This window comes from Scyliorhinus torazame, chromosome 12 (assembly GCF_047496885.1).
Source record: "Scyliorhinus torazame isolate Kashiwa2021f chromosome 12, sScyTor2.1, whole genome shotgun sequence".
Lineage (NCBI taxonomy): Eukaryota > Metazoa > Chordata > Chondrichthyes > Carcharhiniformes > Scyliorhinidae > Scyliorhinus > Scyliorhinus torazame.
The window spans coordinates 68,202,947-68,218,578 of NC_092718.1; the positions used below are offsets into that span (position 1 = coordinate 68,202,947).

The 15,632-nt window shown below is 52.3% G+C and overlaps 1 protein-coding gene across 1 annotated transcript in view; it reads left to right on the top strand.

The window, feature by feature from the left end:
* Window positions 1–15,632, top strand: part of LOC140386465 (alpha-tectorin-like) — a 110,784-nt gene that overhangs the window by 19,725 nt on the left and 75,427 nt on the right. The window contains exon 5 of the mRNA XM_072468834.1: window positions 5,699–5,836. Within this exon, the coding sequence (XP_072324935.1) occupies window positions 5,699–5,836 (138 nt within the window). The remainder of the gene's footprint in view (window positions 1–5,698; window positions 5,837–15,632) is intronic.

The window sequence follows — 15,632 nt, forward strand, 5'->3', positions numbered from 1 at the left end:
ACCCTCTGCCACGGTTGGGGTCGAAGAATACCACCGATCCACCTCCAGTATGGAGGCGGTCAGCTATTCATAGAATTTAAAGTGCAGAAGGAGGCCATTCAGCCCATCGAGTCCGCACCGACCCATGTAAAGAGCACGCTATGTAAGCTCCACTCTATCCCCTTAACCTCACTCCTAACCTTTGTGGACACTAAGGGCAATTTATCATGGCCAATCCACCTAACCTGCACATCTTTGGACTGTGGGAAGAAACCGGAGTACCCGGAGGAAACCCACGCACACACTGGGAGGATGTGCAGACTCAGCAGAGACAGTGACCCAAGCCGGGAATCGGACCTGGGACCATTGAGCTGTGAAGCAATAGTGCTAACCACTGTGCCGCCCCTAGCTGTTGCTTCATCGCTCTCTCCTTCCTATCTTTGCGCGCCATGTACACAATAATTTCCTCCCTTATCAGAGCCTTCAGTGCCTGACAGAATGTGGAGTGTGAGACCCCCCCATCGTGGTTGTTAGTAACATACCCGTATATGGCCTGTGATATCCGTTCACAGAATGCCTCATCGACCAGGAGGGCCATGTTCAGCCTCCATAGGGGGGCCTTATGCCCGGCCCGTCTCCAACTTCATATCCGCATAGTGAGGAGCATGATCGGAGGATACGATTGCGGAGTATTTTGCTCCTCCTATCCCTGGAAGCACCGCTTTCCCCACAACAAAGAAGTCAATCGTGGTATATACCCTGTGTACCTGGGAGGAGAAGGGGAACTCCTCCCCTGGGTGTGTGAACCTCCACGGGTTCACTGTCCGCTTCTGGTCCATGAAAGCATTCAATTCCTTTGCCATCTTTGATCTTTTCCCTGATTTGGGGTTGGATCCGTCTGTCCGTGGGTTCTGTACACAGTTAAGTCCTCCCCCCACCCCCGGCCTCCCTCCCACACAATGGGCGAGATTCTCCGCTCCCGCAACAAAGTGCCCACGCCGCCGTGAACGCCGTCGAGTTTCACGACAGCACGAAACAGCCCCGATCGCAATCGATTCAAGGCCCGAAAATGGGCTAGGAGCGGGGCCGCGAGGAACTCGGGGGGCGGGCTGCGAAAGCAGCGTCGTCAGTGCGCGCCGGGCATTGGCGCCGCGTAAAAGCGGCACTGCGTAAATGACGCGGCCGGCGCCGCGTAACTGGCGTCACCCGTGCATGCGTGGTTGACGTCCTTCCCGAGGCCGCCCCGCAAGAAGATGTCGGATGGATCTTGCGGGTTGCGGAGGAAAGGAGGTCCTCCTTTAGAGAGGCCGTCATCGGTAGGCACCAATCGCGTGCCAGACCCCATTTGAGGCCCCCCCCCGGTGCAGGAACCCCCCCCCCCCCCCCCCCCCACAGGTCGTCCCCCCAGCGTTTCCGCTGGCAGCGACCAGGTGTGGACGGCGCCGGTGGGAACCCGTCGTATTGGGCAGGCCGCTCGGCCCAATCCGGGCTGGAGAATAGCGGGGTTAGCGGAGAATCGCCATTTTGGGTGTCTCGGGCGATTCTCCGGCCTGCGCCGCGTAGAACACGACGGGGCCGTTCTCACCGCTTGGGTGAATCGTGGGAGGGCGGCGGACCGGTATCGCGTGGAAAAATGGCGCGCTCCCAACCGGCGCGGGAGCGGAGAATCACGCCCAATGTGTCGGGGATTTCCGCCATGGTTCTCTTTATGAATTCCGCATCATCCCAGTTGGGAGCGTACACGTTTACGAGGACCACTGGTGTTCCTTCCAGAACACCACTAACCATGACATACCATGCCACCGGGTCCGTAACCATCCTCATCGCTGTGAATGCTGCCTGGGCAGCACGGTAGCACAGTGGGTAGCACTGTCGCTTCACAGTTCCAGGGTCCCAGGTTCGATTCCTGGCTTAGGGCACTGTCTGTGCGGAGTCTGCACGTTCTCCTCGTGTCTGCGTGGGTTTCCTCCAGGAGCTCCGGTTTCCTCCCACAGTCCAAAGATGTGCAGGTTAGGTGGATTGGCCATGCTAAACTGCCCTTAGTGTCCAAAGGGCTTGGGTGGAGTTACTGGGTTACAGGTATGGGGCAGAGGTGTGGGCTTAAATGGCGTGCTCTATCCAAGGGCCAGTGCAGACTCGATGGGCCAAATGGCCTCCTTCTGCAGTGTAAATTCTATGTCTAATTCTATGTCTCTTATTGAGCAATATGGCCAACCCCTAGCCCTCGTCCTGTAGCACGAATGGTAGGTCTGTCCCACCCAGCTCTTTCTTGCCCGCAGTAGGTCCTTCTCCCTCAGGTGGGTTTCCTGGTGAAAGACTATGTCGGCACTCAGACTTTTCACATGGGTGAAGACTCTGGATTTTTTCGCTGGACCATTAAATCTCCTGAAGTTCCAGGTGACTATTCTGATGGGTGGGGTTTCTGTCTCTGCCCCTCCTGCAGTGTCAACCATACTTACCAAGTGAATGCGCCCCAGCACTCCGGGGTTTCCCTTTGTTTGGGGGCCATCCAAAATGGCCGCTGTTGCCATAAACACAACCTGGATGTGCCCCTGCACTCCAGGGTTTCTTTTTGTCCAGGGGACAGCCAAGATGGCCGCCATCATTGTGTACTCCATATGGATGTGCCGCTGCACTCTGGGATTCCCCTTTTGTTTGGCAGCCCTCCAAGATGGCTGTTTGCAGTGCTATTGTTTCCTTTGCTGCCATGTGCAATCTGTCATAGCCAGCATTCTACCCCCATCCCTTCACTTCTCTCCTGGGCATGCCCGCAACCCCCCCCCCCCCCCCACCACGCTTCTGCGTGTCTTGCCCCCCACAGCCTCTTTCCCCCCCCGCTCTCCCCCCTGCTATTCCCTCCTTTTTCTCCTTCCCTTCTGCCAGCCACTCTCTCCCCGCCGGGAGTTGTGTCGCGGCCCTGTGTCACCCGTGCTTCCTGTGCATTAGCTCAACTCTCTAATGTGGTCCTCACCCCTTTTCCCCTTCTGAACGGTACCACTCTTGCCCCCTCCTTCCTGAAACTTGAAGACGAGGCAGATCTATGCTGCGCAATTAATCACTTTTTAAACCGAAGAAATGAGAGTTTGAGTTCATTACTGGTGTCATTGCCTTCCCAGCCCGCGTCTACGCACAAAACCATCTGCTTCTGCCGGTGCGGTGGTGTCGTGCCCCCTACTCTGGAAAGTCACCCAGAGTTTGGCAGGTACAGCATCCAAACCACAGCTGGCTTTTTTGTAGGACCACCTTGGCTGCATTGAATTCCACCCGGTGCTTGGCCAGGTCTGCCCCAATGTCTTGCTGCACACCGATCGGTGTTTCCCTCCCACTTACAGGACCGTGTGTGCCTTCCCATGCCCAATTCCGATCTTTTCCTGGTCTTGGTGCCAGTGCGGTTTCACGATGATGGCCTGTGGCTGCTCCCCGGTTTTGGGCTTTGGCCAGAGTGCCCTGTGGGCTCTGACCACCTCTGTGGGCCGGGGAAGCTTTCCCCTCCAACCAGCTTGCCCAGCATCTGGGTCACATACTCTGTGGCGTCCTGCCCTCGGTATCCTCCAATAGGCCCCCAATGCGGATGTTTTGATGGCGCAACCAATTTTCCTGGTCCTTAACTTTTCCCTTCAACGTCCCTTGCGTCGACACCAACCTTGCCGTCTCCATCTCCAGTGGGGGGATCTGGTTGCTCTGGTCGATCGCCGGCTCCTCCAGCTCCCTGATTGTCGCCTCCTGTGTCTCCAGTCGCCACTCCGCCTTTTCTGGCACCAATTGAAAGGGGACCAGTGCCTCCGTTATCACCGCCATCATTTCTAATTTGATGCTGTCTCTGTGCAATTGGAGCCCCTGTGTTAGGAGGTCCATCAATTCATTTATAGGGGGCTGGGGGAGGGAGGGGGGTGGTAGCCTGGCATATCCCCTGGTGCACCAACCCATTTGGCTGCAGCCGACTCCTCGTCACCCACATGTTCATCATCGCCTCATTCTTCCTCTCCACGCTTTTATTGATCCTGCTGTCCTTTCAGCTCCTCAAATTGTTGTCTTGCATTTCTCATTCGTTGTGCTGATGTTGGAGGAGGGTGTGGGAGGGGGTTTCCCAGGTTTAGCAACCTATTTGGGGGCTAGAAGTGCCTAATTTCAAGCTTCGAGCAGGAGAGCCCTCTTTCCTGCACCCACTCAGCACATCCTATCGTTTTTGAGTGGGAATAATGTATCACACTTTACCTTATCTATACACTTCAGGATCTATCAAATCCCCTCTGCTTCTAGTTTTTCCTACAAGTGGAAACATCCTCTCCACATCCACTCTATCCAGGCCTCCTCTGTACCCTTTCCAAGGCCAGCACATCCTTCCTTAGATACAGGGCCCAAAACTGCTCACAATACTCCAAATGGGGTCTGACCAGAGTCTTATACAGCCTCAGAAGTACATCCCTGGTCTTGTATTCTAGCCCTCTCAACATGAATGCTGACATTGTATTTGGCTTCCTAACTGCCTACTGAACCTGCACATTAACCTTAAGAGAATCGCGAACAAGAACTACCAAGTCCCTTTGTGCTTCTGATTTCCTAAGCATCTTCCCATTTAGAAAATAGTCTATACCTCCATTTCTCCTTCCAAAGTGCATAACCTCACACTTTTCCACATGATATTCCATCTGCCACTTAATTGCCCACTCTCCTAGCCTGTCCAAGTACTTCTGCAGTCCGCCTGCTTCCTCAATACTACCTGCCCCTCTACAGATCTTTGTATCAACTGTAAACTTAGCAACAGTGCCTTCAGTTCCTTCCTCCAAATCATTAATGTATATTGTGAAAAGTTGTGGTCCCAGCACCGACCCCTGAGGTACACAACTAGACACCGGCTGCCATCCTGAAAAAGACCCCTTTATTCCCACTCTCCGCCTTCTGCCAGTCAGCCAATCCTCTATCCATGCCAGGATCTTACCCTTAACACCATGGGCTCTTAACTTATTTAACAGTCTCCTATGTGGCACCTTGTCAAAGGCCTTCTGGAAATCTAAATAAATCACGTCCACTGGTTCTCCTTTGTCTAACTTCCTAGTTACTTCTTCAAAGAACTCTCACAGATTTGTCAGACATGTCCTCCCCCTGATGAAGCCGTGCTGACTCAGTCCTATTTTACCATGCACTTCCAAGTACTCCGCGATCTCATCTTTAATAACAGACTCTAAAATCTTACCAATGACCGAAGTCAGGCTAACCGGCCTATAATTTCCCGTCTTCAGCCTCCCTCCCTTCTTAAACAGGGGTGTTACATTAGCCACTTTCCAGTCCTCTGGGACCCTTCCTGCCTCCAGTGATTCCTGAAAGATCATCACCAATGCCTACACAATCTCCTCAGCTATCTCTTTTAGAAGATGGCACTTATAACAATGCGCATGGGGTCTGATCTGGGTGTCAGCCTATTTGCTGTGTTCAGGTTGTGGAGTTGGACCTGAATCCAGAAATCTCTGACTCAAGGTGGAGAGTGCCACTCACGGAACCAGAGCGGGGACAAGATCACTGCACATTGACCCGTTGGCTTTCCCTGTTATCAGTGAGTTCAATCTTTGCAGCTATAGCAGTCGCTGTCTTTCACTTCTCATACAAGTTCAAACTTTCTTGATATGTTCAACCTCAGGTAACACCATGGTGTGTGAGTGCCTCACATTTAGTTGAAATTGAACTACTGTTTATTCAAGACCAGAAACATTTCATATTCTAGGTTAACAGTTTTCAAGCAGTACTAATCACGAATGGACCTCAATCGTTCATTATTCTCAACTATGGAGACATTCAATGGACAACTGGGATGGGAAGTGGTGGTAACGCTCTGACCGGACTTGGGGGCACGCCGGCACAGGTAAATGCAAATTTAAATTATTCGTTTTGTGCTTTTCGGAGAGCCATTGAGTTTTACACCACAGAAAAAGGCCCTTCAGCCCATCGTGTTGTGCCGACCATCAAGCACCAATCTATTCTAATCCCATTTTCCAGCACTTGGTCCTTAGCCTTGTATGGCTATGGCGTTTAAGTGCTCATCTAAATGCTTCTTAAGCATTGTGAGAGGGTCCCGCCTCTACCATCCTTTCAGGCAGTGAGTTCCAGATTCCCCACCACCCCCTGGGAGCAAAAGCTTTTCCTCAAATCCCTTAAGCGTCCTGCTCCTGACCTTTAATCTTAAATCTTCAGTGACCTGAAGTGTTTTGCAATTTGAATCTGGGTGAACAGGAAACTGATAGAACCGGACCTTCCATGGGGCGGCACGGTGGCGCACTGGTTAGCACTGCTGCCTCACAGCGTTGAGGAATCAGGTTCGATCCCGGCCCCGGATCACTGTCCGTGTGGAGTTTGCATATCCTCCCTGTGTCTGCGTGGGTCTCAGCCCCAAAACCCAAAGATGTTTGCACAAGTCAAGGAGATACAGCCGGAGTGAGACACACCCAGAATGGGAATTTGGAACTTGGTAATTTGGTACAGTGAGGTAATTCGGTGCAGAGTGGGAGAAGGTGCTTTTTCCCTACTGTTTTGTTCTCTCTCTTTCTTCTGGCCTGTAACTTTTAATCTGCAGGGAGAGAACCAGAGAGCATCTGAGAACCTGGAAATGTAAGTGATTTTTATTTATTTTTATTACCTTTTCAAATTGTGTGTGGGGGGACTTTTCACAAGAACATTTTGCTTTTCTCTCTATACCCTCTGTAAATAGTTGAAACAGGACAAAATTGTACAATACTGTATTGCCATGTGAATGTTTTTTTCCTCCCAGGACCAGCCCTGTAAACCCTTACCACCATACGAAGCATCACCCCGCCGGGTTCATTTTTGACAAGGGGTGAATGTGGTAGTATGTATTGGGGGTCATGTGGGACTGGAAGCCCTAATGTCATTGGCTGACAGATCCCGGGTCCTGGTTGGCCGTTGACCTCTTGCTCCGCCCTGAAGGCGGAGTATAAGTATAAGAAGCCGGAGTCCTCCCCCGCAGGCCAGTCTACTATTGAGCTGTGGGGGAACAGACACGCTTAATAAAGCCTCATCGACTTCTCTCTATTCGTCTCACGGAGTCTTTGTGCGCTACACTGTCATAGCCAGCATTCTACCCCCATCCCTTCACTTCTCTCCTGGGCATGCCCGCAACCCCCCCCCCCCCCCACCACGCTTCTGCATGTCTTGCCCCCCACAGCCTCTTTTCCCCCCCCCCCCCCGCTCTCCCCCCTGCTATTCCCTCCTTTTTCTCCTTCCCTTCTGCCAGCCACTCTCTCCCCGCCGGACTTGACAGGGGGCGGGACTGAAGTGACATCACAGTAAAGCTGTGACCTGATTGGCTGGTTGGGAAGCTACACTAAATTTAAAAATTAAGCATTGTTAAACTAATTAAACATAATTACTTAATTATAATTTAGAAGTGTATCTAAGCCAGAGATCGGAGAGTACTGTATTTAGTTTTCACATTTATAGTAGAAATCTAGTGCAAGGAAACATATAGTTAAGAGTAACGTTTTTAAAAACTTTAAAATTTAATTTACTAATTAATTGGCGCAATGTCAATTAGAGGGGTGCAGTGCTCTGACTGTGAGATGTGGCAGGTCCGGGAGGCTTCCAGCGTCCCGGATGGCTTCATCTGCAGAAAGTGCACCCAACTGGAGCTCCTCACAGACCGCATGGTTCGGTTGGCACAGCAGTTGGATGCACTTAGAAGCATGCAGGTGGCGGAAAACATCACAGATAGCAGTTATATAAATGTGGTCACACCCAAGGTGCAGGCAGAGAAATGGGTGACCATCCAGAAAGGGCAGGCAGTCAGTGCAGGAATCCCCTGTGGTTGTCCCCTCTCGAACAGGTATACCCCTTTGGATACTGTTGGGGGAGATAGCCTATCAGGGGAAAACAGCAGCAGCCAGAGCAGTGGCACCATGGCTAGCTCTGATGTTCAGAAGGGAGGGTCAAAGCGCAGAAGAGCAATAGTCATAGGGGACTCTATAGTCAGGGGCACAGATATGCACTTCTGTGGAGGTGAAAGAGGAGCGGTTGAATAAACTCGGTTTGTTCTCACTGGAACGATGGAGGTTGAGGGGCGACCTGATAGAGGTCTACAAAATTATGAGGGGCATAGACAGAGTGGATAGTCAGAGGCTTTTCCCCAGGGTAGAGGGGTCAATTACTAGGGGGCATAGGTTTAAGGTGCAAGGGGCAACGTATAGAATAGATGGACGAGGCTCGTTTTTTACACAGAGGGTTGGGTGTGCCTGGAACTTGCTGCCGGAGGAGGTGGTGGAAGCAGGGACGATAGTGACATTTAAGGGGCATCTTGACAAATACATGAAGAGGATAGGAATAGAGGGACCCAGGAAGTGTAGAAGATTGTAGTTTAGTCGGCCAGCATGGTTGGCACGGGCTTGGAGGGCTGAAGGGCCTGTTCCTATGCTGTACGTTTCTTTGTTCTTTGTTCTTTGTTATGTACAGGGTCGGTGAATTGGCCACGCTAAATTGCCCGTTAATTCAGAGGTGGCATAGTGGCACTGTCGCTGGACTAGTAATCCAGAGACCCTGGGTAGTGATTTGGGGACCCGAGTTTGAATCCCACCACGGCAGATGGTGAAATGTCAATTCAATAAAAATCTGGAGTTTAAGTCTAATGATGACTATTGTCGATTGTGATAGCAACACATCTGGTTCACTGGTGTCCTTTAGGGAAGGAAATCTGATATCTTTACCAGGTCTGGCCTACATGTGACACCAGATTATCTCTAAAATGGACTTGCAAGTGACTAAGTTCAAGAACAATTAGCGATAGGAAATAAAAAAGATGGTACAAGGTTATTGGAAAGTTCTTCTGAGCAGCTTCCTCACCACGATGCTCAGTAAACCTTTCCCAGCTGAATCTCCTCAGAGATGTGGGGCGGGATTCTCCGACCCCCCCCCCCCCCCCCCCCCCCCCCAATCGGGTCGGAGAATCGCCGGGGACCGGCGTGAATCCCGCCCCTGCCGTCCTCCGAAGTCTCCGACCCCCCAAAATGTGGGCAGGCGTGTGTCGCGCCGCCCACCTCGGAGAATGGTGGGGTCCGGCGCGACTCTTTGGGCCCCGGGGCCGCCTGAATTCTCCGGCCCGCGATGGGCCGAAGTCCCGCCCGTCTGTAGCCGGTCCCGCCGATGTAAATCAGAGTAGGTCCCTTACCGGCGGGACCTGGCGGCGCAAGCCGGCTCCGGGGTCCTGGGGGGTCGCGGGGGGATCTAGCCCCGGGAGGTGCCCCCACGGTGGCTTGGCCCGTGATCGGGGCCCACCAATCCGTGGGCGGGCCTGTGCCGTAGGGCACTCTATTACTCCGCATAGGCCGTTGTGGTCCTCCGCGGCGGCCTATGCAGAGACGAACCTTCCCGCGCACGCGCGGGGATGACGCCAGCACGTGCTGCGCTCCCGCACATGCGCCAACTCGCATCGGCCGGCGAAGGCCCTTCGGCGCCGGTTGGCGTGGGGCCAGACCCCACCCGGCCGGCGGGGCGCCAACCACTCCGGGGCGGGCCTAGCCCCTGAAGGTGCAGAGGATTCCGCACCTTTGGGGTGGCCCGACGCAGGAGTGGTTCACGCCACTCCGTCCCGCCGGGAACCCCCATCCCGCCGGGTACAGGAGAGTCCCGCCCCTGATTTTCAAGGTTGAACAATTGTTGCAGTTTGTCGGTGTCATTTGTCTATCGGCTCGACTGTTCATCGCCTGTTGGTGTTTCGTATCCACCCACCATTCGTCAAAATGCTTGTCTGCCTGCGTCTTTCATCTGATCTTGGTCATCTCTGTCTGTGTATCGTTTGTCTGACATCCATCTGCCTGTAGTTCGGCTGCTGTCTGTCTGTCGTGTGTCTATTGCTTGTCTGTCTGTCATTTGGCTGTTGTTTCTCAGCCTGTAGTTTGTCTGTATGTGTGCCTGGAGTCAGTCTGTCTCCCCATCCTTTCTCTGCCTGTGTCAACTTATCTAACCAACCCAATTATTATAATAATTTTTTGTTCCCCAGAGAATTGAAAAAGTTTCTTCGCTCGAGCAGATATTCAGGATTTTGTTCACAATTGCAACAACAGGAGTCACGCTGATACAAACATTCAACAACTGTCTGTCCCCTCACTTCACAACCTCTTTAAATTGAACTGATGAGGTTGTTAACATTGGTCTTTCCAACAAGTTACTCGTTCAAGAATTATTTTGTTTTATTTGGGTTGATTACATCTTGGTTTCTTAGGTTCTAACGTGATAGGAGAAGATAGCACTCAAAGTACATACACATCAAAACAGTCCGCAGAATCTATAATGGATAATCACTTGAATATACAAACACAGGAACAGGGTGGCACAGTGGTAAGCACTGCTGCCTCACAGCTCCAGGGACCCAGGATCAATTCCGGCCTTGGGTAACTGGGTTTCCTCCGGGTGCTGCATTTACCTACCACAGTCCAAAAATGTGCAGATTTGGTGGATTAGCCATGCTAAATTGCCCCTTAGTATCCAAAATGTTATTTGGGGATACTGGATTACGGGGATGGGCTTAAGAAGGGTGCTCTTTCCAAGGGCCGGTCCAGACTCGATGGGCCGATCAGCCTCCTTATGCACTGTAAATTCTATTCGTCTATATGAATTATGAGCAGGAGTGGGCCTCTCGGCTCCTTGAGCCTGTGACCCCATTCAATAAGATCATGGCTGACCTGATTGTAACCCCAGCCCCACATTTCTGCCGACCCCTGATAACCTTTGTAGGAGCGTTTTCCAAGGCCTGAGTATTGAACCAGCCTTAACGTGGAGTTCGTCCCTCATTGTTAGGCCTTAACTTAATAAACAGAGCAGGCACACAACATGGTTAAGATGGCTTTATTAACCCAAGCTTGATTTTGTGTACATGAGAGATGGACCTGGATGGTGCCAAGATCGATCTGCTGAACACTGATAAAAACACATCAATTATACAATTTCCAAAATCAATAGCCCGCCCCAGTTGCACTCGATCCAATCCCTGAAGCTGTCATGTCTAAACCTATCCAATAAAATTGCGATCAACTCCTGATTGAGCCTCATCCTGTCACTTGTTGTTTACCAAAAGTTTTATGTCAATTTTAAGTTGTTTTCCCCATCCTAACATCCTGCTAACCCATTTTTCATTATGGACAGGATGACAGAACTGGCTCTCTTTACTCCATGGATTCTTTAAGAGGGACAAGATATCAGAAGTGGCTTCCTTTTCCCTTCATAGATTGTTCCAGAGGATATTGGAGGCCACTGATAAAACGTGTTTACGTCCACTATGTAATCTGCTCACCACACATCTCCTGTGGCTCAAAAACATGGATAAGGTAGCTAGCCTAAATCCCATCATGCATTGTTGCCACTGCTTGCGCTAGAGTTTACATGACTATCACTGCTATGTCCTAAAATACAGGATTAATGGTTAATAATGATTACCCAGGGTCATAAATACAGTACATGGGGCTTCCGGTGGGGTGGGCTAGCAGGGCGGCCGCAAAAAAAGAGCTCCCGCCGGTGGCCGCGATTCGCGGCGATTTCGGGGAAATCCCCGAGACCCCACGCACTCCCCGACTATCGTCGGCCTTTTGGGCCGCCACGAGCAGCCAGCGGGGCCGGTTTAAAAGCCGGCGAAGAACCCCGCGCGGGTGTCGGGCGGCGGAGGCTGAGGCGCCGGGCCCGGCAGGTCGGAGCAGCGGGGGCGGAGCTACGAAGAGGTCGAGGCGGCAGGCCCGAGCGCCATGTAGTGAGGATGCTCCATGTCGGATGGCTCCCACCTAGGAAGAAGAAGGTTTGAAGCCTGGTCCCAGGTGAATGTAGAGGAGAAAGAAAGAAGATTCATGGAAGTTTGGTAAAAGTTTTTTTTTCAATAAAGAAGAATGTCAGAATGATGAAGGGCAGGAGGGTGAAGGGGGAGAGAGGAGAAAGGAAAGAAGGTAAAAAACAATAAGCCGCTAAAAGATGCGAAAAGCAGCGTCAAAGAAAGGAGGAAACGCGGGTTCGCCGCCGAAGGAGAAGACGAGCAAAAGCAAAAGTGTTGACAGGATGGCGGAAGCCGAACTGCAAGGCGGCACCACACTACCTACGGTGGAGAAGATGACCGAGGTGATGGTGGTGGAGCTGGAAAAACGTTTGGTGAGGCACATGGAGATCCTGAGGAAAGAGATGGTGGTCATGGTGAGGTCATTGTTGGAGGAGGCAATCGGCCCGATCAGGGTGGAGGTGGCAAAGGCATTGGCCGAGGTGAGAGAGCAGGGCGAGAAGATGAAGGAGGTGGAGGAGGCCGTGACACGACACAGCGACCAGGTCACCTCGATGGGAGACGAGCTGCGGAGGGTGGTGGAGGTTAACAGAGGGCTCCGAGCAAAGCTGGAAGACTTGGAAAACCGCTCAAGGCGGCACAATTTGAGAATTGTGGTTTTGCCCGAAGGGACAGAGGGCCCAAGGCCAACGCAATACTTCGCTAAGAAGTTGGCGGAGCTGATGGGGAGGGTGGGGAACCCCACCCTGTACGAGCTAGACCGAGCTCATCGGTCATTAAGGCCGAAGCCCAAAGTGAACGAGCCGCCAAGGGCAATAATTATCTGCTTCCATAAGTTTTGCATGAAGGAGAAAGTATTAAACTTGGCGAAGCAGAAGCGTGAGGTGCTGTGGGATGGTACTGCGGTTCGGATCTACCAGGACTGGACGGTGGAGTTGGCAAAAAGACGAGCGGCGTTTGGGCGAGTGAAGGCGGCTTTGTACAAGAAGGGGGTGCGATTTGGTGTGGTGTACCCGGCGAAGTTGAGAGCAACATATAAAGCCAAAGACTTTTATTTTGAGACAGCGGAGGCGGCTGAGGCGTTCGTGAGGGCAGAAGGCTTGGGACAGACGTGAAGAGCGGAACTGGAAGAAAGACTGTGGACTGTGTTTGAGCGGCTGGAAAATGTACAAATGTTACAACTTTCTTTTTACTGATTTGTATTGAAATTTGAAATTTACTTCTCTTTGCATTGTTGCAGAGTTCAAGTTAATGGTGTTCTGTGTTGCGACGGTTAAATGTTATGTTAGTGAATTGTAGGGGTTGGGTTGTTGGGTTTATTTTGGTGTTTCTTTCTCTGGGACTGGGCGGAAGGGGGCGAGAGGTATTGGCGGGGGGGGGGGAGCCATCCGCGCTAGCTAACTAGAGTCAGTTAGTGAACGGGGGTGAGGTGAGAGGAGGACTGCGGACGTTGGAGCCTGGGTAGCAGGCTTCAATGGGCCTACGAGGTGAGCAAGAGGGGGTGGAGGGAGGGATCTTGGGGGATGTTTTTGTAGGGGGGGTTTCTTGGGAGGGGGGAAGGGGTTCGATGTTAACAATGGACAGGGGCGGGTCAGGCTTATGGGGCAGGGCCCGTTGGTATGGTGATGGTGGATAAGAAAGGTGGGGGGGGGGTGAGAGACCCCCAGTAAGGATAATCACGTGGAACGTGAGAGGGCTAGGAGGTCCGGTCAAGAGGTCAAGGGTGCTTGCACATCTTAAAAGTTTGAAAGCCGATGTAGTAATGCTGCAGGAGACTCACTTGAGGGTGAAGGACCAGGTGAGACTTAAAAAGGGCTGGGTTAGCCAAGTGTTTCACTCCGGATTTGATGGAAGGGCTCGAGGGGTAGCGGTGCTGGTCAGTAAAAGGGTACGCTTCCAGATGGAGAAGGTGGTGGCAGATCAGGGGGGTAGATATGTGATTGTGACCGGAGCATTGGAGGGGAGATTAGTGGCGCTGTTAAGTGTATGCGGTCCCAATTGGGACGATGCGGGATTCGCGAGGAAGGTGGTTGGGGCTATTCCCGACTTAGACACGCATGAGCTGATTGTGGGGGGGGGACTGGAACCTGGTGCAGGAGCCAAGGTTGGACAGATCACGGCCGCGCTCGCTGGTCCCATCAAGGGGGGCGAAGGCGCTGGCTGGGCTAATGGTGGAAATGGGAGGGGTGGACCCTTGGAGGTTCCTGCATCCAAGGGAACGGGAGTATTCGTTTTTCTCAGCGGTCCATAAGGTATACTCGCGGATTGACTTTTTTGTGGTGGGGAAGGCTTTGCTGGCTGGAGTCAAGGGGTCGGAATACTCTGCAATTGCAGTGTCAGATCACACTCCACATTGGGTGGATATGGTGCTAGAGAAGGGGGCAGCGCAGAGACCGGGGTGGAAACTGGATGTGGGGCTTTTGGAGAACCAAGTATTCTGTGAGAAAATTGAAAAGGTAATTAAGGAATATGTAGGTTTCAATTGTACGGGTGAGGTGTCGAAGGCAGTCGTCTGGGAGGCTCTAAAGGCGGTGGTGAGAGGTGAGGTAATTTTGTTTAAGGCCAGGGTGGATAAGGAGGAGAGGTTGGAGCGGCAGAGGGTAATAGATGAGATGTTGGAGGTAGATAGGAGGTATGCAGAGGATGGGGACCCGGCGAAGCTGGAAAAGAGGAAGGAACTACAGGCGAGCTTCGACCGGCTGTCCACCAGGAAGGCGGTGCGCCAACTGAGACGAGCAAGGGGTGCAGTTTATGAACATGGAGATAAGCAGGTCAGCTCCGGAGGGAGGCAGTGGCAAAGGAAATTCTTCAGGTGAAGGATAGGGCAGGGAAGTTGGTGGTGACCCCTGTGCTGATTAACAAGGTTTTTGAGGAGTTTTATGAGAGGTTGTACAAGTCAGAGCCACTCGGAGGAGACCGTGAGATGCAGGAATTTCTCGATGGGTTGGAGTACCCGAGGCTAGAGGAGGGGGACAGGGCTACATTAGAAGGAGCAATAGTGGAGCAGGAGATAAAGGATGCGATTGGGAGGATGCAGTCGGGGAAGGTAGCAGGGCCGGATGGGTTTCCGGTGGAATATTATAAAAAATTTAAGGATAGGTTGGCACCCCTGATGGTGGGGATGTTTGAGGAGGCGATAGGGAAGGGGCTGTTGCCGCAAACCTTGGGGCGGGCATCGATTTCCCTGTTACTAAAAAAAATAAGGATCCGACGGAATGTGGGTCGTATCGGCCCATATCACTTCTGAATGTGGACGTAAAAGTGTTGGCGAAGGTACTGGCGGGTAGGCTGGAGGAGTGCCTCCCGAAGGTGATAGGGGAGGATCAGATGGGGTTCGTGAAAGGGAGGGAGCTGTTTTCGAACATTAGGAGGGTTTTGAACGTTGTTATGGCACCGGCGGAAAGAAAGGAAACAGAGGTAGTTGTGGCATTGGACGCTGAGAAGGCGTTTGATCGGGTAGAATGGGGGTACCTGATGGCAGTGCTGGAGCGGTTTGGGATTGGACCAAGGTTTGTGAACTGGGTAAAGCTATTATATAAGGAACCGAAGGCGAGTGTCCGCACAAATAATATCAGTTTGAGATATTTCTCTCTCCACCGTAGGACGAGACAGGGATGTCCTATGTCCCCCCTGCTGTTTGCATTTGCGATTGAGCCGTTGGCCATCGCATTGAGAAGTTCAGGAGCATGGAAAGGAATAGTGCGGGGGGGGGGGGGTGGATAGAGCACAGGGTGTCCTTGTATGCCGACGACTTGCTGCTGTATGTGTCGGAGCCGAGTGCGTCGATAGGAGGAATATTGGAGCTACTGCGGGTATTTGGGTCTTTCTCGGGGTACAAGTTGAACCTGGACAAGAGTGAGTACTTTGTGGTGTCTCGGCCGGGGGTGGGGGCAGGGGTGGG